We start from the raw sequence: 25,142 nt of genomic DNA on the forward strand, positions 1-25,142 counted from the left end.
TACAAAATGAAGCCCATCATAAAAAAAAAAACAGTTACAAGTTTTACAAAATTCAGGTTCGTGTACCTATTTTGTGGGTATCCCACTGATTCCTGTAACACTGATGAAGCTGCTACCAAAATTGCTCATCCTGAACAATGTAGATGATCAATTGTGTTTAGACAGAAGCTACTGAATACTTGTAAGAGAACAGGATGAAAAGAATAACTCCAGATGCTACTATCATAATCTTTATGAAGGAAGTCCTGACTATCTTGGAAAACAAGAATTTATAAGAGGGAGAGGAATGGATTCACATTTCCCCTGACTTCAGTCTAGCAATGCAAATCAAATGTGAGGCTCTAAGGGAAAAAGCAGAATCTTATGCCCAGACAAAATCTGGGCTATGAAAAAAAAATCATTTTCTGGATACGAAGCCTGTAAACTGGAAAGAATCCGTGAGGAACATGAGGAAGAGAAACACAAATCACTGATGAGTATGGTCTCCCAGTCAGACTGGTGTGCTTTTTCCCCCTCTTCAAGAAAAAAAAGATGTATATTGTTCTGTATTTGAGGGACATCCATTATCCTTTTAAATGAATATATACTGTAAGTTTGCAAGGCAGGCTAATACTTTACTTACCTTTCTTGTAGCTCCTGAATACTCTGGATCTTTTGGGAATTTCAGTATATTTGATTTCTAAGATGGAAAAACAAATGCTTCAATTGCCACTTTCCCCTCCCCATAAACAGTAGACAAAATGCAGCTAATCTGTGGCAATATAGTGCTCATTTCTTTATTCCCTTTGTTTGATTTTTTTTTTTTTTTTTTTTTTAAGAAAGTTGGGTTAAACAGTCTTCTAGCCTAACGGATGGAGCAAAAATTCTGGATACGTAAAACTTTATAGAAAAAATGCTAGGAGTTGCTGCGAAGAGATCAATGTAAGATGTAAAAAAAATTCTGCAGATAATGCCTTACTTTTATATATAGGATAAGAAAGTAAATCTAGCAACCTCTGGAGGGGAAGTCCTAGTTCTAGAAGATTAAAAACACTACCGAATACAAAACTTCCTTTGTGGCTTTAAATGGCCTATAATGTAGTGACACCTAATTGCTTGAGAGGACAGACTATATCCACCTGTATGGAGCTTAATTACTGATATTTCTGATAATCTAAACTACATGAGCTCAGGTTTAAGCATGAATATTTTTTACATGTTATCAGATCCTCAAAATAGAAACACAAATTAATATGTATAGTCTAGAATATTTTATTTGCAAGACAAGGGTATTGTGCATTTCCCACTTCACATTACATCCTTATTTGTGTATCTGCCACAAAGTTTGCAATCAATTGTGTGTATCAATAAAACAGCCATAATGGAAGATGCACATTCTCTCTGCAGCTATAGAGTAAAATTTCACCTCACCTTTGAAGCCTCCAGTTCTTTTATCTTTTCTTCAGCTTCTGTTAGTTTTTCCTTTAAAACTGCAATCTCTTTCTCCATAGGCATCACGACTGAACGAAGCTTCTCAGCATCCTCTTGGGCCTGAAATCAGTTCGTAATGTGTTATGCAACATATTACTTTGCAACAAAAACAAACAGTCTTCTTCCACAAGAGAAATGAACAAAACCAATACGCCAAAAATCAAACCACACTTCTGTTTACAATACTTGTTATATAACTATATATTTAGCTAGTCCCAAGTGTTCTCTAGGACAAAATACAATTTATCCCATTTGTTGAAAGCAATGTAATTGTACATCCATGGATGAATTTGGCCATGTGTCTGCTTTTACAGGAGAAAGCTAGTACATCTTTCCCCTGCCTAACTAGAATGATCATAAGTTTTAAAACGTGTACATAGAGTTATTCTGTATTTAAAAAGCATAGCCTTTTCACCAAGATGATGCTAGGTAGAATACAGAGAGAAAGAGAGATCATGCAATTGCAACACAAAGTTAGTTACTGACTATTGGTTTACTGACTCTTGAAGTTCAAAAGGCACAGGTAACATATAGTAATACCGTATAACTGTTTCATGGGCTTGGGAAGGCTACTTTTAGATTTCGAGAATTATTGATAAAACATCAAGCAATTTTCAGTGTTACCACACTACGTATTTCAAAATTGTACAAAACAAAGCTGTCAAAAACATGGCTTTTTTTCAGTTAGTGCTGAAAAAGTTAAAAAATTGGATGAGAGGATGAGAAAAGACTCATGAGAAAGCAGAAAGAAGAGGAAAAAGAGAGCCAGGTAAAAAAATAGTAAGAATTAAAATAGGACAATGCAGTAAGTACTCAAATTCAGAAGTATGTAGGTTGGAAGCTGGCCTTGATATCCCAACATCTTATGTGCCCCGACATTCTTTCAAGTGCGTACTGGAGCTTTTCCAAGTTACAAAGTGACTGCTCCAGCAGAATCAGCAGCAATTATACAATGGAATTCTTCAGACTCAAAAATTCATAAGTAACAATATAGAGTTATTGTTTAAGCTACAAAAAAGGGAAAAAAAATCTAGATGCACCATTTATTTTGGTTTCAGAGTAACAGCCGTGTTAGTCTGTATTCGCAAAAAGAAAAGGAGTACTTGTGGCACCTTAGAGACTAACCAATTTATTAGAGCATAAGCTTTCGTGAGCTACAGCTCACTTCATCAGCTGTAGCTCACGAAAGCTTATGTTCTAATAAATTGGTTAGTCTCTAAGGTGCCACAAGTACTCCTTTTCATTTATTTTGGGTTTCTGTTTATGGATTGGAGGGTTGGAACCTCATTTTTTCCTCTAGCTTCTGTTGGAGGCGGTTGGCATAAGGATAAATGAAAACTGCACTTCAAAAGAAAAGCTTCAAAGAGAACATTTTATGTAGCAGTAGATGCCAAGGCAGCACTACCATGGACGAAATTCCTGTTTTCTGGTCCATTTGTTGACAAACACTTGTTCTGAACACAACTGCAAGTTATAAAAATAGCGAATGAAATATCCTAATTTTTTAAAATATGTTTTGGCATGTTCTCTTTTGAAAGAAAATTCCAATTTCTTCAGGCTTCACTCATTTCTAATGCACCTCGCCACTGCCATTTCTGCCGGTCTAAAACAGACTAAAACAACCAAAAAAAACCCCCAAAAACCTGCAAGAATGAGAAACCACCCCCACAAAAACATAGTAAATTCACTGCCTATAAGGAGAAACTAGCAATATGTAGCAGATATGCCTCACCGGCACCCAGTCAGCCTAGCAATAAAGTTCCTCAAACACCAGGAGCAGGAGTTGAAACTCCAAAGTTTCAATGAATAAAGTTGCTGAACATTTCTCTCAATTGTACTGTTCAGTGGATCTGAAACCCTCATAGCTGCTCACTATGGCCTATATTAAGAGACAATCTATATTTTTTCAGGACTTTAATAAGTTCTTTAACATCTCTTTTCCAAATACTACTAGCATATCCAACAGCCTTTCATTACAAGTTTTAATTTCTCATGGCTGAGTCCTGAACACAAAGTAAAGGACAATTTTAATCTCTGCTAATGTACCTGATGAGTTCAGTGGAAGAGAAAGGGAGGTCAGCAAAGGTAAAACTGGACTGTTCAGCAGCAATCAAGTGGAAAGATGGAAAGTGATATAAATTTCAATGGGATTGATTTTGCTAGAGTTTTTCCCTTCTCTGTGGTTAGAAGCAAGCATTTAGGCTCAGATTTAAAGTGTGCGTAAGATACATATAAAGGTCAGTTCAACACTAACACTGAGTTGTGCATTCCAGGATCGTCTAACCTGCTTGGTCATTGGTCTTCTTGTCAATCTCACATCTGCAACTACTATAAACGGAGGCAAAGCCTAATCCTGGGTGTTCTAGAGAAAGTTGAAGGTCCTACTTAATTCTTATTAAAAATACAGTACCTAACCTGTGGAAGAAGTTTGCTCTCAGGGATTACATTCTGTTCTTCTGCATTTATTAGACACCACAAGAAAGAATGCTTTGCAAGGCTCATACAAGTAGAACTTCACAGAGTTTAAGGCCTGAAGGGACCATTAGATCATCTAGTCTGACCTTCCGTACAAAACAGGTCATTAAATTTCACCCAACTATCTTTGTATTGAGCCCAATAACTTGTGCTGCTACAGCAAATCAGTCTTGATTTGAGGACATGGAGACATGAAAAATCCACCATTTCCCTTGACAGTTTGTTAAAAATTTGTGCCTAATTTCTAACGTGAATTTCACTTCAGCTTCCAACCACTGGTTTTTATTATACTTTTCTCCGCTAGACTGAAGAACCCATTAGTACCTGGTATCTTCTCCCCAAAGGAGTATTTTTAAACTGTAATCAAGCCACCACTCGATCTTCATTTTGGTAAGCTGAACAGACTGAGCTCTTTAAGTCTCCCACTACCAGGCATTCTTTCCAGCCCTTGAATCATTGTGGTTTTTTTCTCGACCATCTCAAATTTTTCAACATCTTTTAAAAAGTGTGGATATCAGAACTGGATACAGTATTCCAATATTGGTCTCATCAATGCCATAGACATATGTATATGCCACAGCATTGCACTAGGATCTCACGTTCAGTTGCCATGACACCCAATTTCTTTCCAGAGTGTCTGCTTTCCAGGATACAGTCTACCATTCTCTCTAGGTAAGGCCTACATTCCTTGTTCCTGATTAATAACTTTGCATGTGGCTGTATAAACACATTTTATTTGAATGGGTCCAGTTTACCAAGTGATCCATGTTGTTCTGTATGACTGTTCCATCTTCATCATTATCATTCCACCAATCTTTATCTTTATTTATTTTACCAGCAATGATTTTACACTGACTTCCAGATCACTGATGAAACGTTGGGCCTAGTTCTGATTTTACACATAATGTAAAATAATGGAAAGGCTGATATGGGATTCAGTTAATTTAAAAAAAATTAAGGGTGGAATATAATTAATACCAGTGAAGTTTGTTGGAATGGTCCTTTGTTTGTCCACACTGAATATAAACCACAGTCATGATCACGGGTACTTAGGCAACCATGAATTTACAGTTCAGTGATGGATTCATCTTTATCTGTCATAATGAGGTCCAAACCAGAGTTACCTCATGTTGGTGCAATGCGTGTGTGTTAGAAAATGTATACTTTTTAGAAACTCTAATTATGTTTCACTACTAACTGTATGAGACTTCCAGCATGTCTCCAAAACGGAAGTCCCCCATACCACCACAAATTTTTCTTTCCACACATTACAGACAAATTCTGAAGGAGTAACCCATCTTGTTCTCCAGTTTGATTCGGTGGTCTGTAGCAGATCCCCACCAGCGTCCCCTACGGGGTTTTATTAGTTAGCACTTTGATCCCTATGCATTCATAATCCTATGGTTCTGAGTTAGTAATGACTCAGAAACAGGTAACAGTGTCTCTAATGTAGAGTACCAAGCCCTCAATTTTTTTTTTAAATCCACTCTATCCTTCCTACCCACATTATAACAAGTGACCCCGAACTGAGCACCACTACTGAAAATCTCCGATCTGTGGTGCAGGGACACACCGACACCTGAAGTGGAGCACCCAAAGGGACACACATCTAGAAGAATCCTCGTGACAACATAAGGTGAGTAACTTCCTCTTTTGAACATTTTAATCATGCACGTTATCCCAGCAGGTTTCGGTAATGTAAATTACATCAAAATTTCTTCATGATAATTTTTGAATTCCCATGCTTGTTACTCAGACTCTTAGTGCTGGTATATAAGCAACTGAAAAATTTCTTCTCTTCACATTCTTTGCCACATCCGTTCAATTTATCTGCAACACGCCGAGTTTGAATCACACCAACTGTACTTCAGATGCTGAATAAGCAAGGTGAGATGATAATCTTAGGAAAAAAGACCCTGTGGTGAAATCTCCCACTCACTTAAATGGTCCCAAAATTTCACCCCAGGCTTTTTATGCAAGTCTATTTAAGAGAAGAAAAATAATGAACCCTTCCAAATTTCTGACAGTGTGAATTATTTCTAATACTCCCCCCCCCCCGAAAAAAAAGTTTTCCCATCAGATATCACTACTTTTTTTTAAAAAAGAGAAAAGTTTGAAAGACCTCACACAAACAAAAGGGAATAGGAAAATATATCTGTGTTTACCTGAAAATTTCCTTTAGAGTAATGAAGTCCACAGATCCATTGCAATTGGCACTTAAACCTATTTACAGCTTGGGGCAGAAGACCTGTCAGGCACTGGCAGCAGGGGAATGCCCCACTTTCTGAAATTCCCTCCAGCTGAGAACTTCCACAGCAAAGTTCACACATATTTACGTTTCTACATTACAGACTGTGTTAACTATACTTTGAAGGGGTGGGGAAGAAAACAACTTCCTCTACTGCAAAGCATGGTAAATGCTACTCCTTGGATGTCAATTTCCATCTCTATTCTAGATGACTGCTTATCTCCAAAGTGAGCTGGATCCGTGGATCCTATTTATAGTAAGGAAAATTTTCAGGTAAGCACAGATTTTTCCCATTCTTCTTTAAGCTAAAGTCTTCAGAACCATTACAAGAGGATTTTCATAGTAGTGTGCCCCAAGCATGGGAAGCAGGATTATCCTTTAAATATGGACATCCAAAAGGAAGTAGAATATCTTCTCCATCCCTGCCTGGGCACAAAGGCATGGAGAAGACCCTCTGCCAAAAGAAAGTAAGTGCTACTGGATAAATTTAGATGACCCATAGGCAGAATTTGGTTAACTTATGGCCATCCAAGACATCTCAATAGGGGAGACATGACTACTCTGCCATGAGATTTTTCAGAGCTCCTAAGGACTGGTCTTGAATATTTAACCAGAATATTTCTTGAATTTACGTAGGGAATGAATGCCTACGTGTCTTAATTCAAAGTAGAATACTGGGGCCCATTAGTGAGGGCTCACAACTTCAAATTAAAACAAAACAAAAAGCTTAACTGATTGGAGATAGTAGCTATTGGGAGGCCTGTTCTAATGCATAGGAAGAATGACAATACTTCCCACAAGAGTTTAATCTGTGTAGCACTCTAAGGAGCAGAATGAGATTCCCAGGTTGTGCTTTAGGGCCTGAAAAATGGTTGGAATTTGGTTCATGCCCTATGGAAGTGTTTAATGATGTGATCTGTACAAAATTTGTGTTTCTTGAACATGCTGAGAATTTATATTACAGAGACTTGACCACAACAAAGCCCTCCTGGAGAACTCCAGGCTATGTTTCACTGGTTTTACGTTGCAGTTAAAACTATGGACTTTACACGAGACAGTTGAATAAGTTATATCATTTGACTGCTTTTTGGGGGTTCATGAGAATAATATTAACTTCATCCAAGAATTAATTTTAAAACCTATCTGATCCTGGTTTGAAGATTTGACTCACAATAGAAGACCTCTGTGAGAAAAAGACAACAAAAGATCTAATTCTAGGTTAACCTAGTCTGAGTACCATAACCACTTTGGCCAGAAAGGCAAAGAGTATCACCACTGCTCGCTCATTCCTATCTTTTGTACTGTCTGGGAAGCGGTGAAAAAGGTGGGCAGACATAGCAGGGACTTTTGCCAGTTTTGATATGCGTCATTCACTGCCTTACATCCTAGGTCCTGACATTGCAGGACATTTTATTTACTGTTTCCAGAAGACAGAAGAGGTTGATCATAAGCCTACCAAACTGACTTGTGAGGGAATGAGATATTTCTGGGTGTAGGAGCCACACTACTAACCTGACTTTTGCAATGTAAGTCTTGGTCTTCATCTCCCCATTGGTGGGCACTTCATACAGAGAGAGGAAACTTTGCTCCACACAGGAAAAAAGGATTTCTCTCTGGGATAGGACTGATTGTGTTCTACTCAGTTATTATGAAAATCTTATCAGACATGTTGATTGACTCAACCAGAACAGGTCTGCTATCCAGGGAAGCAGCAGTGGTCCAAATGAATCATTACATTCCAGCTGGTGGACGCTATGCTCTTTTTCTGGCACCATTCCCTGAACTAAATTAGGAAAATCCCTAAAACAAACCAGCTGTGGGAGCAGAAAATATACCATCAGAGCTACTTCTCTGACAGCGAATGAAAGAGGATGAGGTGTGGAAGGCGATACGCAGGATTACTGGATAATACATACTCTAGACCATTAAAGCATGCCTATGTCGGAGATCAGAATTCCCAAAAGGCTCCAGTAAGATTTAGATTTTTCTTTCAGAGATACCACTTGTTTTATATTAGGGCAATCATCTTCTGTTAACATTCTTCTGAGATAAAACCTTGTGTACTTGATTCATCCTCCACCCAGGCCAATGACCGACTTCCCTAGTACCATGTGTCTGTGTTTGTCCTGAATCCATGATATTTCAGGTTTCAGAGTAGCAGCCGTGTTAGTCTGTATTCGCAAAAAGAAAAGGAGTACTTGTGGCACCTTAGAGACTAACCAATTTATTTGAGCATAAGCTTTCGTGAGCTACAGCTCACTTCATCGGATGCATAAAAGTGGAAAATGCAGTGAGGATATTTTTATACACACAGACCATGAAAAAAATGGGTGTTTATCACTTCAGAAGGTTTTCTCTTCCCCCACCCCACTCTCCTGCTGGTAATAGCCTATCTAAAGGTTTCAGAGTAGCAGCCGTGTTAGTCTGTATTCGCAAAAAGAAAAGGAGTACTTGTGGCACCTTAGAGACTAACCAATTTATTTGAGCATGCTCAAATAAATTGGTTAGTCTCTAAGGTGCCACAAGTACTCCTTTTCTTTTAGCCTATCTAAAGTGATCACTCTCAGTGATGCCATTTTTCCTCATCTCTGCTTGCTTTAAACATAAAACTGCTATCAACGGAGGAAAAATATTACCGTCTGACTCTCACAGGCATTCAAAGTAAGGATAAAGTGGCAGATTTCCTGTTATGCAAATCTTATATTTGATTTAGAAAAGAGTAACTAATACGATAGGCAATGCTATTTAAAACAAGATTAATCTAATCTTTAAAAGACACCTTGAAGTCTGGCACCTTTGGTCATTCCCAGCAGAGGTTTATAGAATATATTTTAAGATTCCAAATCACTGATGTATGACAAAGACTAAATCTATTTATTATCTGAAACAATATATTTGAAAAAACAAAACAGTTCTGAGTTTACTTATTGGACTACAGTTTTTTGTGAAGATTTCCACAGAATCTAATGCAAGGACTCCCCCATATCTTAAAATTCCCCAAGCAGATTTCCAGTAGTCCCAGTTGCAAGTTCAGGGCTGAGAATAAAATAGTAATACTTTGCATGAACGACTGCAGAATCAGGTTTTATTGACTTCAATGGGAACAAATAAGTAAGTGTTTGCAGGACTAGGCCTTACTGCTCTTTCTAAAGTATATCTAATTACTCTGAAACAGTAGAAACATTTTCATTAACAGCGGTCTACTACCTCACTTTACATTTAGAGATTTATTTCAGCATACCTTTTTCATTTCATTTTCTAGATTTTCCTCTTCTTGACCTTCAGATAGCCTCCTTCTCAACTCTGCTATTTCCCTTTCAACGTTTTCCCGGTATTGGCCCCACTGAGCTCGCTCTTGCTCCAGCCTGTGATGAAACTGGAGCTCATAGTCACGAACAGTTTCTACGAAGCAATGTTACAGAAACTTTCATTATCAGTGTAAGTTATAAAGTGTAAGACAACAAATTATGCAGTTTCTAAGAAAGTCTTTATCTTACATTCAGAATTTAGAATGTTTGTGCAAAGCTTGCTGTTTGCATTGTGCAATCCTTTCAATTCTATGTGACATTCAAGGCTATATCTTTTTCATTTTTTGTCTTCTCCCTGTTCCCCAGTACCTGTATTATAGATACAACCCTTCTGGCTGAGGACTGTCTGAAACTCCACTTACAGGACTGGCCAAAAGCATCACTATGGAGTGATTCAAATGATTCTCTCCCCCCCCACAGAGGCTGAGCACTCTGTCTTTGCAGTATTGCAACCTCATGAAGAGCAGGGAGATCTAGAAATAAGCTACATCTTGTACATGTATCTTGAGATATGTCACGTTATAGACTTGACTTTGTCCTCAGAGCGTGTTAGATTCCATTCCCGGAAATGTTTACAGGGACACAAAAACATGAATCAACAGAACTTCTGAATCTTTGCAGATCATACAGGATTCTGCTAGTGAAAGAAAAAAAATCAGTAAAACTACAGAATTTTTACCACTATTTAAACAGGTCTACAGGCAACTTCCTATCATCCTAAAATTTAATATAGAATTCAGGATTTTGTTTTTGGCTTTTTGTTTTTGTTTTTAAATAAAATAAGTAAACTGTCCATATTTTAAAAGGATCTCTATTCTGAGAAAAAAAAAAGTCCGACGATCTTCTAAAACAAAATTATCACGTAAAGAAAAATTTTACAAGATATATCTATTTTAAAATAACTAACTATTTAAGGGCCTCTAAACTGGGCACAAGCAATCCAAGACAGCAACGGTAGTATTTAGTTTGCCCTATGACATGCTATATGCTTCTGTAGTTTGCATTGGAGACCTGTCATACCTTTTAGTTGATCACATTGAACAAAGAACTAACCACAACTGCAATGAACTGCACCTTGCCAAGAAAGCTACCAGTAACTCAACAGATCCAAGGGAACTAAAATTTAGTCTCTATTAACATCACTAATTTAAATAGCCTCCTATATTCATGCCAAGAGTCACATTGCTCAAATATGCTATTTCTATTTTGATTTACAAAATCTACCCACAGCAATCTAAACACTATGCAAATAACCAAAATTCCCTTAAATAAAAGGAACAACAAAAATTACTTCCACATCCCCAAAACACAGAAAAGACTAAACCTTCTCAGGTAACTCTGCTTGTCTATTTAGACTGTAAATTATTCAAAGCAGGTAATATCTGTATGTATGGCACCTAACACAATGGAGCCTTGATCTTGGTTGGGATTCTAGGGTCTTCTATAATAGTCTAGTTCAGTGTTCTCAACCTTTCCAAACTATTGTGCCCCTTTCGAGAGTCTGATTTGTCTTGAGTACCCCAAGTTTCACCTCACTTGAAAACTACTTGCTTACAAAATCAGACATAAAAATACAGTTTGACACTTGAGCCTGTGTTTCACTTGTGAGCCCTGTCTAAACCCCAAGCCCCACTCCCCAAGGCTGAAGCACGTAACTTAGCTTCTCAGGGCCCATTGTGGTGTGGGGGCCCAGGCAACTGCCCTGCTTGCTACCCCCCTAACACCGGTCCTGCATTTGCAACACACCTAAACCCGCTGCAACCCCCAGGTTGAGAAATACCCATCTAGATGAGATGAGTACCCCTGGAATATCTCTGCATACTTTCAGGGGTAACTGTACCCCTGGTTGAGAACCACTGGTCTAGTTCTGTTATTTGTGTATTAACAAGCCAAATTATGTTTACTTGCCAACTGTGACAAGGTGTATCGATCCTCTCTGCTCCCTATAGCAGGCATTGGAGCCCTGACACTCTCTGCTCAGGGAAAGTCCACTCAGACCACGCTACCAACAAGACAGTCCTCCACAGGCCTGCAGGAAATACTGATCAATCAAGAGCCAGCAGTCCAGTTAAGAAGGCTTGCCTACTTGTCATCAGTGGCAGAACTGGGGAAGACTGGAAGAGAGGAAAAGCTTCTCAGTGTTAACCCAGGAGGTCAGGGCCTTGCCTTCAAGTGCTACAACAAAGTGCTTGCATGTGAGGTTTTCTTTCTTTAATTAAAGGCACAGAGAGCCAAATCCTTTGTTTGTTATTTCACTGTTGAAAGATTATGCCAAGCTTACTGCATGGGTACCCTGGTCTAGGCAGGCAGCCACAACGTTCAGACTAAAGTAGTGAATGCCTACTGCACCAGACTGATCCTACGAGGCGGTGTTGCAGAGCAGCCCCACCTGCCACACCAAAATACATGAAAAGCTGTATTCTCTAGAGTAAATATGTAACGAGGCAGGTTTCTGCAATACCTATAACCAACAGGTGAGACTCAGACTACTGTGATTACTTTGTGTACTCCTAGCAAAAATAGTTATCACAATAGCGGTTATGTCCTAAATTACTGTGTGTATATTCCTCCTTACAGGTAGTTGCTATCAAGAGTAAATCAGTGAGTGTGCAGCATGCTAGAATGTGATCTATATGAACTACTCTATATTGTTGCAGGAGAAAAAAGAAAGTATGACGACATATTTAGACACAAGACATGGGAAGAGCCAATGTGATGACAATGGAGGGACATTTAAATGTTTGGCAAAGTCACTTTGCATGCCAAAGCAGAGACTCAAGTCATCCTGAAGCTGCTGTCAGACTAACCAGGTTACATATACCATTACTTGTCTTTGTGAAGGAGGAATGGCTATAATCTCAGTCTCTGAAGAATGGTCCGTACCTGCTACGAATTTCCCAGTCCATATTGCAAGAGTTCATATTGCAGTATTAAGTGAAAAAAGAACCAAGCTGCCTTTGACAATGTTGGAATTGGTCAGCTAAAAACTGAAATCACCATTCTGCTTAATGTAACTTCCAAGGCACAAACTGCACATTCTGTACAGCAGTGGTTCTCGGCCTTTCCAGACTACTGTTCTCCTTTCAGGACTCTGGGCACGCAAGACAAATCAAAGTAGATTCTCTGCTTTGGCATGCAACTCACTTACAAAAATCAGACATAAAAATATCACAGCACACTATTACTGAAAAATGCTTAATTTCTCATTTTTACCATAAAATTATAAAATAAATCAATTGGAATATACTGTACTTACATTTCAGTGTGATACTTGAGCCTCTATTTCGCTTGTGAGCCTGGTCTGAAGCCCAAGCCCTACTGCTCAGGGCTGAAGCAAGTAACTTAGCTTCGAAGGGCCTCCTGTGGCCCCAGGCAACTGCCCTGCTTGCAACCCCCATAAATCTGCCCCACAACCCCCAGGTTGAGAAACACCCATCTAGATGAGTTAAGTAAACCCTGGAAGATGTCTGCCTACCCCCAGGGGTACATGTACCCCTGGCTGAGAACTACTGCTGTACAGCATCAAGCACAATAACATCACCTATTAAATATGGTACTTTACCTTGCTGTAACTGCAGTAGTTAGCTAGCTTCCTCTGACCTTACCTTTCATAATTGCTTGGAGTGAAGCGACTTCTTCTTGCCACTGCCTCTTCACCTCATCAATAGCTTCCTGCTTCGTATTCTCAGATACTGTAGCTATGGCTTTGATGTTCTCCATTTCAGCCTGGGCTTCCAATAGTTGTGTCCGCAGATGTCCTAGATCATCTTGTGCTGCTTGCAGTACTGCATTTTGCCTTTTCAGGTCCTCTGAAATCAAGTATTATTTCCATTTAATTTTGTAAATAAATTCAGTTTGAAGTGCAGCTCTATCTGCTACAACAGAAATTGATGCTTTAGTAATGGAAAACAAGAGAATCTGAAGTTTAAAACTTTACCCATGATAGCTAAAGAAAATCTTTCAGTAACATTCCAGAGTTCTCTGTTCCTCAAGTTCCTTTTTTATTTGTTTCTCATTCATGCAGTGTAGAGACTGAAGACACTACTACAAAGCAGACATCACCTATCAATCAATATGCCAATTAAGCTAATTGGACTTTTAAACTACTTCACTGTCATGTAACTCACATTCTGGGAATACTTGCTGGGAAGTATACATACTGGGAATGAGCATGATCTGGAAGTCAGAGGACAGGACTGAAGTCAGGAAGATTGCTTGGTTCTGCTACCAACTTGCTTTGTAACCTTGGATATGTCACTTACATAAACTGAAATACAGAAGTTATCTGTAAAAGAGGGACACTACCTTACTGCCTCATGGGAGCTTTAGGAGATGCTTACACTTTGTATAGCACTTTGTGATCCTCTTATTATGGGCACTACAGAATTGCAAAGTATTATTACCTGGACGCCAATTATGCTTCAACCATGGAATCTACAGAAAAATTGACCCTTTATCACAAATGTGCTAAGAATCTAAGCTTACATTAAAAACACGCTTCTCATCCTTATAGTTACAAATATAACTTTCAACTATAACAGAGCATAAACAAATTATGTGTCATCTTCCAGACAGACAACCTGAAACAATAACTCTGCAAGATGTAAGTTATACCATTCATCTCATTGGAGGATTAAGTCTGAATCCTAAAGATAAGAATTTTTATGTCAAGCATTAACTGTTTCACTATGATAATTTTAGCAGAAGCGTGCAGCTAGTGTACTGATCCCACAATACCAAACTGCTTCCCGTGCTTCTCCAGTGCAAAAAGGCTCACCGTACCCAACTGCTAGAACTGACATTTCCCCTTCCCACTCCTGATACTTTCTATGATGCAGCTGAGGTGTGGTCAGTACAAAAAAAAATCTGGCATACTGAAAACTGCAGATGTTAAAAAAAAAAAGTATAAAATGAGCTGAATAGCAAAACAGACACAGAGGACTTCTTGCTGACATTATTTGTTTTCATACTTAATTCATAAAAACCTCAGATTTTATTTAAAGGAAGCTGTTGCAGAAACCTGCTATGCCAAACTGCCACAGCATCCAAGGAATTTGCTACAAAATGCTTCCTGTGTTCTGCAAAGTACAAGGCACCTTGACTATTACTATTATGACTTCCTTTCTCCAATAACGTTTGTGTAGTTATTTCCAGCTTTTATGGCAATATTTAGTTTATCAGACTTGTTTATAGTTCTACTGCCTTCAATCAATCCTTCTGTTTTTTCTTTCAGACCTCATAATACTCTAGTCTCAACCCCTGCTCTATTTAAACAAAAACTCTTTAAATTACTAAATTCCTGACCTTGCATGCTTTATGGAAATGTCTTATGGAACTGTGTATTTCACATAAAAAAAAGCATACTAAAAATATTTTAAGTGCCCATTTTGTATTCCTAAATGTAATGTATACAACATTGTAGTCTGCTGCAAAAATATTTTCTTCAAGAGATACTGCAATGATGACAAGCTAATAAAACAAGTTAAATATCAGTTTACACTTTGGGCTTGTGTTCACTGAACATGACAATACAGCCTTAAGGAGTCATGTTAAGTGATGTGATGTTAAACATGGCTTTGTAGTCAGTGTAGAGAGGGACACCAAGTCACATTCATAGAGTTTAAGGCCAGACGGGACAATGAGATCATTTAGTCTGACCTCCTATACATCACAGGCCACCATCACCTAAGTGAAGAAAATGCCAAGAGGAAAAGTGATTTCTAACTATTTTAGTTTAGAGAGGGAGGTTGCTGTTGCTGACCACAGTCCAGCAGTGTCTTGTCTTTAATTTTCATTTCCCTTGTCCCAATAGCTAGAAAAACACTCTGTGCTCTGGTCTTCAGTATGTCAGCTGTACATGCGTATGAGAGCAGAAAAATAAGCAAGTTGTAGTTTTAATGCAATTTTTCTTGGCTTTACTTTCTTTTATATTTTTAGGACAAGAAAGCTGTTAGGATTAAAGGAGTTAGTAGATCAACCGTGCACTTAAATAGAAGATAGCTGCTTTTCTCCATTCTTCTACAGCAGGTACATGAGCTAGTGGGGTTCACATTTTCCTTAAAGAGTGTTATGAAAAATAAATACTTTTAGCTGTCAAATTCAAGCTATGTAAGTTTGGCTGCTTACATTACAATTAATCAGACCGATCAATCATTCAAGATTGAAAATACAATTATGTACTATGTAATAAGCTGACCACAACTGACAGAACACATGGAAAATGTCTCTTTAAGAGTTCCTGTTAGTTACTGGTCTAATAGGATGAAAACACTTTTTCTCCGGTAGGTTTGTATTAACTTAGTGGTTTGCAAACTGTGGTCCGTGAAGCATTTAATGGTGGTCACTGGAAAGCTGGCAGGTCACATGGTGCTAGGCACCATCTTCCTGCTTCCAGCTACTGCTTCTACTGTAGTCAAGAGCCAAAATGCCTATAAAAATAGCTGGAAAGAAGAAGGAACCAGCCTGTCTCCACTAGTGGTCATTGCTGTAAAAGCAGAACAGTGGCAACGACCAGAGCCATCAGCAGAAGCTTAAAATCAAACAATTTCCTATGATTCCTTCCATATAAGCAATTACTGTAATTGCCCCCAGGATATTACACAATTGTGAATTGGAGGGGGTGGTGTCCAGAAGATGCTATCACAATGTGGTCTATGCTATGTGAGTTTGAGAACCCACACATTATTTTAAAAAGCAGAATACTGTGGAATTTTATGTGCATTTCAAGATGGATTTGCTGACTCCTATCAGTTTGTGTATATACTTTAAAGTCAAACAAATTACATCTTTCTTTCTTTTTCACCTTACGTTCACTCTCAGTTTCAAGATTTCTACATAAAAGGAGAACAGTTGTGTGATAATTACAGAAAACAAAATCTTCATAAATTAGATTACAAAGAAAGGTGGCTGATACATTCTGAAACTTTAATTATGGAACCAGATAATTGTTAGGGTTTTTCTCTTTGCCTCTTTATATTGGCCTTTAAAAAAGTTTGGCAGGAAAACTCACATTTTCTGTTGGCTAATAAGAGACTTTAACAGTGTCTTACCACCTGTCAACCAGGAGATCCCACCAACCGACTGCCAACGCAAGAAAACCTTTGCTTTTTAAACCCTACTTCTTTAAAAAAAAAAAGTTAGCACTACTAAGATTGTTCTCTAACCAGGGACTATTCAAGGCTTAGCATAAAAATACGCTTTACATTGAATTCAGAGAACCTAGAACTTACCTTCCTTAGCCAAGTATAACTCTTTAAATTTGGCCCTCTTTTGATTAAACTCTTGCTCAAGCTGCTGCTTTGTGCGCAGAAATTCTGCATTGACTTTTTCCAATTCTGCTAGCCGTTGCAGAAGAGCAGCTAGAACAAAAACGAAAAAGTAAGGTATGTCACTAACAATTAGGGAATCCCACACAATCACATGTTGCAACTTTAAGATTTAGGGTTTATTATTTTAAAATATATTTTTCTCTCATTAGCTCAAGTGTTATCCAATGACAAGTCAGAGGTTTTTAGTTTTTTTGGGGTTTTTTTAAAACCAGCAAGAGTCAGCAGTTCTACTCATTACAACAGTGAGTTCTGGCATGCATCAACTGCAGCTAGGAATAACTCTTCGGGTTGACTCTTGAGTCATCCTGAATCCTTCTTGAAAGGAGAATTCACTACATACAAGGAAGGGACAAGTAACAAGAACTATGTTAAGTAATTGTATTACCACCAGGGATTTTATTCTGACATTATTAGGGAATCTGGTTGTATTCTTACTTTCTCTCTGCACACACACCCTCACTCCTGTGTATGAAGTCACAAAGCACTTATTTCAGAGTAACAGCCGTGTTAGTCTGTATTCGCAAAAAGAAAAGGAGTACTTGTGGCACCTTAGAGACTAACCAATTTATTAGAGCATAAGCTTTCGTGAGCTACAGCTCACTTCATCAGATGCATATCGTGGAAACTGCAGCAGACTTTATATATACACAGACTTTATATATACATTGGTTCATATTCTCTGTGTATATATAAAGTCTGCTGCAGTTTCCACGATATGCATCTGATGAAGTGAGCTGTAGCTCACGAAAGCTTATGCTCTAATAAATTGGTTAGTCTCTAAGGTGCCACAAGTACTCCTTTTCTTAAAGCACTTATTACTTATCAAGGGTTAAAATTAAAATAGGTTACTGGCTATGAGTTTAGTAACTAGTGAAGGAAAACTGTAGCCTGTATACAACAGTTACCTAAATCAGGTACTAAATGAAAAGGTGAAACCCATCCCTCAACCATGTCATACTCTTCCCTGTCTCCACTGCTTCCTCCCTGCTAGAGCAGAGTTTGGTGATCCTCAGAGCATTTATTAAATGGAATGCAGAGAAATGACCACTCATGGGGCAATTTCTCCTTATTTCAAGCTGCCTCTACTGCCTTAAGATAGCTAAAAATACATTAAGTACTTTCTAAATTATTTTTTCCATGCAAGCAATTACTATAGTTGCCTTAAGGATGTCATTACTGGAAATAGTAGGGGAGGTGGTCCACAAAATACCAAAACACTCTATAAAAATACAATCCACAAAGAAAAAGAAAGAACTTCTGTGATAGAGAATTCAGAAATAAAACAAAAAGTACCATATGTTGCTGTAAAGCAAGAATTTTTGCTATAATTGCCTCCCAGGTACTGGTCACGAGGCAAGATATTAATTTTGTTAATTTCCCAGGAAGTACAGTACCTTAAGAAACAGAAGGTTTCATGTTACACACTTTAGATCAGTCTTTAAAAATTCGAATTCAAAACAGCAAAAAAAAATTATAAAACCCACAGACATGCTAAATACTTCTCATGCTATAATTCCACCAAACAAATGAAGTTCTGTTAAGTATTTCTTTCAATTCTACAACAGCATTTTATGAACAAGTTTCGCGTCTACCATGTAGACAATCTGAGTCACTGCTTTGAAATAATGGCCTCTTCATAGCACAAGCTAGTTAAATCAATACCCTACCTAATATATTAAAATTCCTTACATGTCACACAGACACTAACATACTCTCCACCAAAAAGAGAAGTGTTAAATATAGCACATTATACAATAAGATGCACTACTTTCTGCAACATCAAGTACCTTTAAGCAACACAAGAGGTGTAATGAGGACTATGTAGTGGTAAAAAGCCAGAGAGGAAAACAATGATCAATTTGGCATTGAAATTTTGTGAATTCAAGGATAATGCTCATTTCTGTTAATTTTTGGCCACCTAGGAAAAGATTAATTTTTGGTTACCTAGACCTAAGAAAGATACGAATAAAGGGATTCTTTAGAAGAAAGACTATATATGTTGTAGACTTCTGGTTATAAAATAAAACTAGAATATTTAACTGAAAAAATATGTTCTTTGACTATGTCTCTAATCTAATACAGGTAGCAGAGGGGAATTAAGTTAGACAAGCATTATACAATTTTTATATCTAATTCCATAACTACTAAATCTCTGAGGCAGCAGAACCCACACTGCTGTGAACACAGATTAGCATGGGGAAATCTATTATATGCAAGTACGCCACTCCTAAGCTAAGAAAGAGCCTATGAAATTTCAACCCAAAAGGTAGTTGTATGGAAAAATACTGAACACTGAGATGGCATTTATTTTCTAAGCCTCTATCAAAACTATAGCATTTATATTATGATGCTATCACACAGAGGAGTAAGTTTTAAGAAGGGTGGTTCTCCTTCTGTGGATGCTATTTACATCCATAATTAAACTCTGAGCCGAAATGTGAGTAGCTATACATCTGACTGACTACAGGTACAATTATTCTGGCTGGCCCAGATCCAAAATCCAATTAAGTTAATAACAAGAATTGAACAGATATCAATGTGCTTTGGATCAGGCTCCTTGGCACGTAACTTGAATCTGTAATTCAACAGTTACAGGTGCAAACTGCATCTGGTCCTTAGCCCAACTGAACATCCACTTTAAAATCTATCATGACAAAATAGCTATCTAAAAATCTATATGCAACTCATACTTCTATTTCTCAGACAATTTTTCAAATGGAAAATATGTTGTACGTCATTCCTGCTGAGCTCCTGTTTCCACACACAGAAATGCAATCTTCAGTGTTTAATTAAACTGATGAAGTAAATAGTAAACAAAGCCTGATGGATTGGTAACACTTGCAGAACTCTGCCTGACTGAAACAGTATCTCCTGTTACAAACGAGGCACAGAACATACAAAATTTTATAATAGCATTGGTATGAAATTCCTCTGAGGCAGCAGAACCTACACTGCTGTGAGCACATATTAGAATGGGGAAGTCTAATTTATCAAAAACAATAAGTTACCCTACTCTCTTATTTTAAGGGCTATTTTTAAATTAACTTGACATGTCAAACTGAAAGAGGAAATAAAAAAGGATCAGCTCTTTCATCAACCATTTCTTATCTATAAACAAAGAATATTCCAGAATATCCATTGCAACCTGATATGTTATTGAAGAGATGGCTAGAGAATCCTTATTCAACACACAAATAGAAATAAAGCTGATTATTTTATAACTATGTGATTTTGGACTGCATATCTCATGTCATGAGCAGGAGGTTGTAGACTCTCCCTACACTGGGGAGACTATACCTAAGAATACTGTATTCTGTTCTGGATATATCAATATTAGAAAAGGCTCAACAAATTAGAGGGAATATAGTGATTGGGCAGCAAAAACAAAATCACTTTATTTTTAGGGGATTCCTTTGTGAGAGAAAGCTAAAAATTAAAAGAAGGGATCCTTAGTGCTTGTAGGAACCACTTGTTGGAAGATAAGATTCTCTTACTACAACATGAATAAAATTTGTAATATAAACAAAGCATAAGGACAATAAATATTCTCTCATTGACTTGTCACTCTAAAGCTGTTGGATAGAACACTTCCCAAAAGGGCTAAAATATTATCTATACTAAAATTACTAGTTATGCAAATATATAGCAATCACTCCAGAACTAAGACAGAAAGCCAATTATCAATAAGATTATTTTTGAGCACACTGAGTCTATTTACAATTTAATAACACAAAACTTTCCACTCGATATTTGAAGTGTGGAGGAAGGCATCAAGATTTCAGACCTACACAACCACAGCTGAACCATGAAAACTGGATCATAAATATATTTTTAAAGATCTGAGAAATATTTTAATTTACAGACAATGCCATTTGTGTTATTTTCTGAGGGTCTGCATGCTGATGTCCCTATAACAAAAACAGGGAAAGAAAATGAAAATAATGTCCAGCTCTCCTGTGCTTATTCCCCAAACCAAGACACTCATCTCCTGTGACCTCACATTTGCCTGAGAGGGACATAAGTGCATGATATTTTGGCTGAGAAAGCAAGAAATTAGCAGCAAGAAGAGAACCTCTCAAAAAATAAAGATCAATCTTTTCCCATAAGGCAGTGGTGGTGCAGCCCCTGAGCTGCAGGTTGCCCACCACTGCCATAAGGTGTAGGCAGAGATCTTTAAAAGTTTGGAAAAGTCACTTCTTTGCATGCAGATATTTTGAAAAACAGGCTCCTGGAATTTCATTTAAGTCTATACATTTTTAAAACTTACACTCCCCACACCCCACCACATCCTCCAAAAAAATAAAAACTATTCCATGTATGTATCTCTAGAATGAGTTACAAAATCCACTAGTGTCCTTGCTGACAAGCTAGTAAGACACAAGCAATTCTTATTCTGAAGTTAAATGGCTCAAATCATAGAAAACAAAACTTAATATTGAATCTTTGAGAGCAAGGTTAACAGCCAAAAAAGCTGGAAGCAAAAGAGAACCTTGATTAAAGTTACTGGGTTCTCTCGGATACACCTGTAGTCACAAACATTAGACATTTTAATTACCGGACCTGGACAAATAACTAGAGTATGTTCATTAGTCTAGCTATTTTTTTCTAGTTTTATTTGAGGACATCAACTGAAAAATCTGTGATGCAAGTATCTATCTCTGTTTTTAGAATGGCATTTTTTTTTAATAGTTGAGCTCTTCATTATAACAACTGAATTTTATTTCCTGGGCAAATTATTGCCTGCACCAAAGTGAATTAAGATGCAGGAAAATGTAACCTGCAGCTGTGCAACAGAATACAGGAGTTGGTAGTGTTACAGAAGGTAGTTCTGCAGCAGCAACATTCTGAGTATGTAATTAGAGTATATTTAAACAGTCAGATTTTTAGAAACATTGTACCACTTTTCTTAGCAATCTTCGAGCAGTACCACTTACTTTATCACACAGGTGCAGGTTACTCGCAGGAAGTTATCCAGCTGTCCCCCACCTGGAAATGTGATCAACATACCCTCCTTTCAGAGTAACAGCCGTGTTAGTCTGTATTCGCAAAAAGAAAAGGAGTACTTGTGGCACCTTAGAGACTAACCAATTTATTTGAGCATAAGCTTTCATGAGCTACAGCTCACTTCATCGGCTGCATACTGTGGAAAGTGTAGAAGATCTTATTATATACACACAAAGCATGAAAAAATACCTCCTCCCACCCCACTCTCCTGCTGGTAATAGCTTATCTAAAGTGACCACTCTCCTTACATTGTGTATGATAATCAAGATGGGCCATTTCCAGCACAAATCCAGGGTTTAACAAGAACGTCGGGGGGGGGGGGGAACAAGGGGAAATAGGCTTGAATAGAGACTGGGAGTGGCTTAGTCATTATGCAAGGTAGCCTAAGTTAATTGTATCCAATTTGCAAATGAATTCCAATTCAGCAATTTCTCACTGGAGTCTGGATTTGAAGTTTTTTTGTTGTAAAATAGCGACTTTCATGTCTGTAATCTCGTGACCAGAGAGATTGAAGTGTTTTCCGACTGGTTTATGAATGTTATAATTCTTGACATCTGATTTGTGTCCATTTACTCTTTTACGTAGAGACTGTCCAGTTTGACCAATGTACATGGCAGAGGGGCACTGCTGGCACATGATGGCATATATCACATTGGTGGATGTGCAGGTGAACGAGCCTCTGATAGTGTGGCTGATGTTATTAGGCCCTGTGATAGTGTCCCCTGAATAGATATGTGGGCATAGTTGGCAACGGGCTTTGTTGCAAGTATAGGTTCCTGGGTTAGTGGTTCTGTTGTGTGGTATGTGGTTGCTGGCGAGCATTTGCTTCAGGTTGGGGGGCTGTCTGTAGGCAAGGACTGGCCTGTCTTCCAAGATTTGTGAGAGCGTTGGGTCATCCTTCAGGATAGGTTGTAGATCCTTAATAATGCGTTGGAGGGGTTTTAGTTGGGGGCTGAAGGTGACGGCTAGTGGCGTTCTGTTATTTTCTTTGTTAGGCCTGTCCTGTAGTAGGTGACTTCTGGGAACTCTTCTGGCTCTATCAATCTGTTTCTTCACTTCCGCAGGTGGGTATTGTAGTTGTAAGAATGCTTGATAGAGATCTTGTAGGTGTTTGTCTCTGTCTGAGGGGTTGGAGCAAATGCGGTTGTATCGCAGAGCTTGGCTGTAGACGATGGATCGTGTGGTGTGGTCAGGGTGAAAGCTGGAGGCATGTAGGTAGGAATAGCGGTCAGTAGGTTTCTAGTATAGGGTGGTGTTTATGTGACCATCGTTTATGAGCACTGTAGTGTCCAGGAAGTGGATCTCTTGTGTGGACTGGACCAGGCTGAGGTTGATGGTGGGATGGAAATTGTTGAAATCATGGTAGAATTCCTCAAGGGCTTCTTTTCCATGGGTCCAGATGATGAAGATGTCATCAATATAGCGCAAGTAGAGTAGGGGCATTAGGGGATGAGAGCTGAGGAAACATTGTTCTAAATCAGCCATAAAAATGTTGGCATACTGTGGGGCTATGCGGGTACCCATAGCAGTGCCGCTGATCTGAAGGTATACATTGTCCCCAAATGTAAAATAGTTATGGATAAGGACACAGTCACAAAGTTCAGCCACCAGGTTAGCCGTGACATTATCGGGGACAGTGTTCTTGATGGCTTGACCCTCCTTTGCCCTTGTGTGCATAGAGACTAACAATTGAACACTCCAACACTTCTGTATGAACAATGCTACACAAAATAAGTTATAGGCTATTGATAAACGTACCTATTGTTTAACACTCAGAATCTTGAGTGTTTCTGTAATACCTGCAAGCAGTCATGCTATAGTACTAACATTAAAACAAAGCACTGCATGTTCAAAAAGTCAAATTTGGAACAGGCTGTATTATAATACAAGTAATATATAACTTTTTATAAAAGTGAATCAGTGAAATGCATTTCCTCCTAGAAGATACAGTCTTTGAACACTTGTTTCTTTTTATTTATCCCCATTCATAGAATCAAAGGACTAGAATGGACTTTGAGAGGTTTTCTAGTTCAGTTTCCTGCACTCAACGCAGGAATAAGTTATCTAGATCAGACCATCCCTTATAGGTATTTGTCTAACCCGCTCTTAAATATCTCCAGTGACAGAGATTCCACCACCTCCTTAGGCAATTTATTCTAGTGCTTAACTACCCTGACTGTTAGGAAATTTTACCTAATGTCCAACCTAAACTGCTCTTAGAGCAATATAAGCCCATTGCTTCTTGCCTTAGCCACAGAGGTTAATGAGAACAATTTTCCTCCTTCATCCTTGAACAGTTGAACAGTTTTATTTACTTGAAAACTGTTAGGTCTCCCCTCAGTCTTCTCTTACCTGGACTAAACAAACCCAATTTTTTCAATCTTCCCTCAGAGGTCACGTTTTCTAGACCTTAAATCATTCTGTTCCTCTTCTCTGGACTTTCTCCTATTTGTCCACATCTGTCCTGAAATGTGGTGCCCAGAACTGGACACAATACTATAGTTGAGGCCTAATCAGCGCGGAGTAGAGCAGAAGAATTACTTCTTGCGTCTTGCTTATAGCACTCTTGCTAATACATCCCAGACGTTTTCTTTTTTTGCAACAGTGTTACAATCTTGACTCATTCTTAATTTTCCTTTTCTATTTTTGCATGGATTTATGCTACAGGAGGGTTTTGAGTAGAAAAAAGTGAGAGGGTAGGAGAATAACCCAAGAGAAAGAGGACAGGTAAGTTAAACAGATGGGATGAGTATTGGGGAGGGAAGGAGATGAAGCCAAAAAAAAATTCAGCAGTAAAGGGAGAAGTATGGAAAAGAGTGAAGATCGGCTAGTGTTACACAAATACAGATTAAATAAATTAATCCTGCATGAATGTATACTTTAACACTAATAAATAATATGTTGCAATATTTGTAATGTAACAATACAGAATGCTACATAAACGTTTTTACCAGTGATTTCAGAATCTTAAAACATTTTAAACAGTATTTTATGCTGTATATTGGCACTTTACAGGTGCATTTAGTAAAACATCTGTAAAAAGAAAAGGAGTACTTGTGGCACCTTAGAGACTAACAAATTTATTTGAGCATAAGCTTTCGTGAGCTAGTGAGCTCTAGCTCACGAGAGCTTATGCTCAAATAAATTTGTTAGTCTCTAAGGTGCCACAAGTCCTCCTTTTCGTTTTGCGGATACAGACTAACACGGCTGCTACTCTGAAACATCTGTACCTGCTTTGTGTAGCTGAGGTTGTTATTCAACACAGAAAACTTACAAGATCTTCAGCAATACTATTTTTTATGTGGCAAT

General features: G+C 38.1%; 1 protein-coding gene across 6 annotated transcripts in view; it reads right to left on the bottom strand.

Moving 5' to 3' along the window:
* The window catches only part of RABEP1 (rabaptin, RAB GTPase binding effector protein 1), a 79,232-nt gene that overhangs the window by 37,664 nt on the left and 16,426 nt on the right, over positions 1–25,142 (bottom strand). For 4 of the 6 annotated variants that reach the window (XR_012155390.1, XR_012155391.1, XM_073315424.2 and 1 more), the window contains exons 2-6: positions 16,731–16,859; positions 13,107–13,310; positions 9,435–9,595; positions 1,411–1,530; positions 623–679 (exon numbers count right to left, since the gene is read on the bottom strand). Coding sequence is in view for 4 of the 6 variants with exons in the window: in XM_073315424.2 (XP_073171525.1) it covers positions 623–679; positions 1,411–1,530; positions 9,435–9,595; positions 13,107–13,310; positions 16,731–16,859 (671 nt within the window). In the remaining 2 variants the exon portion in view is untranslated. The remainder of the gene's footprint in view (positions 1–622; positions 680–1,410; positions 1,531–9,434; positions 9,596–13,106; positions 13,311–16,730; positions 16,860–25,142) is intronic. The other 2 variants (XM_073315425.2, XM_073315423.2) reach the window with 2 other exon arrangements.

Source organism: Lepidochelys kempii, chromosome 17 (assembly GCF_965140285.1).
Source record: "Lepidochelys kempii isolate rLepKem1 chromosome 17, rLepKem1.hap1, whole genome shotgun sequence".
Classification (NCBI taxonomy): Eukaryota; Metazoa; Chordata; order Testudines; family Cheloniidae; genus Lepidochelys; species Lepidochelys kempii.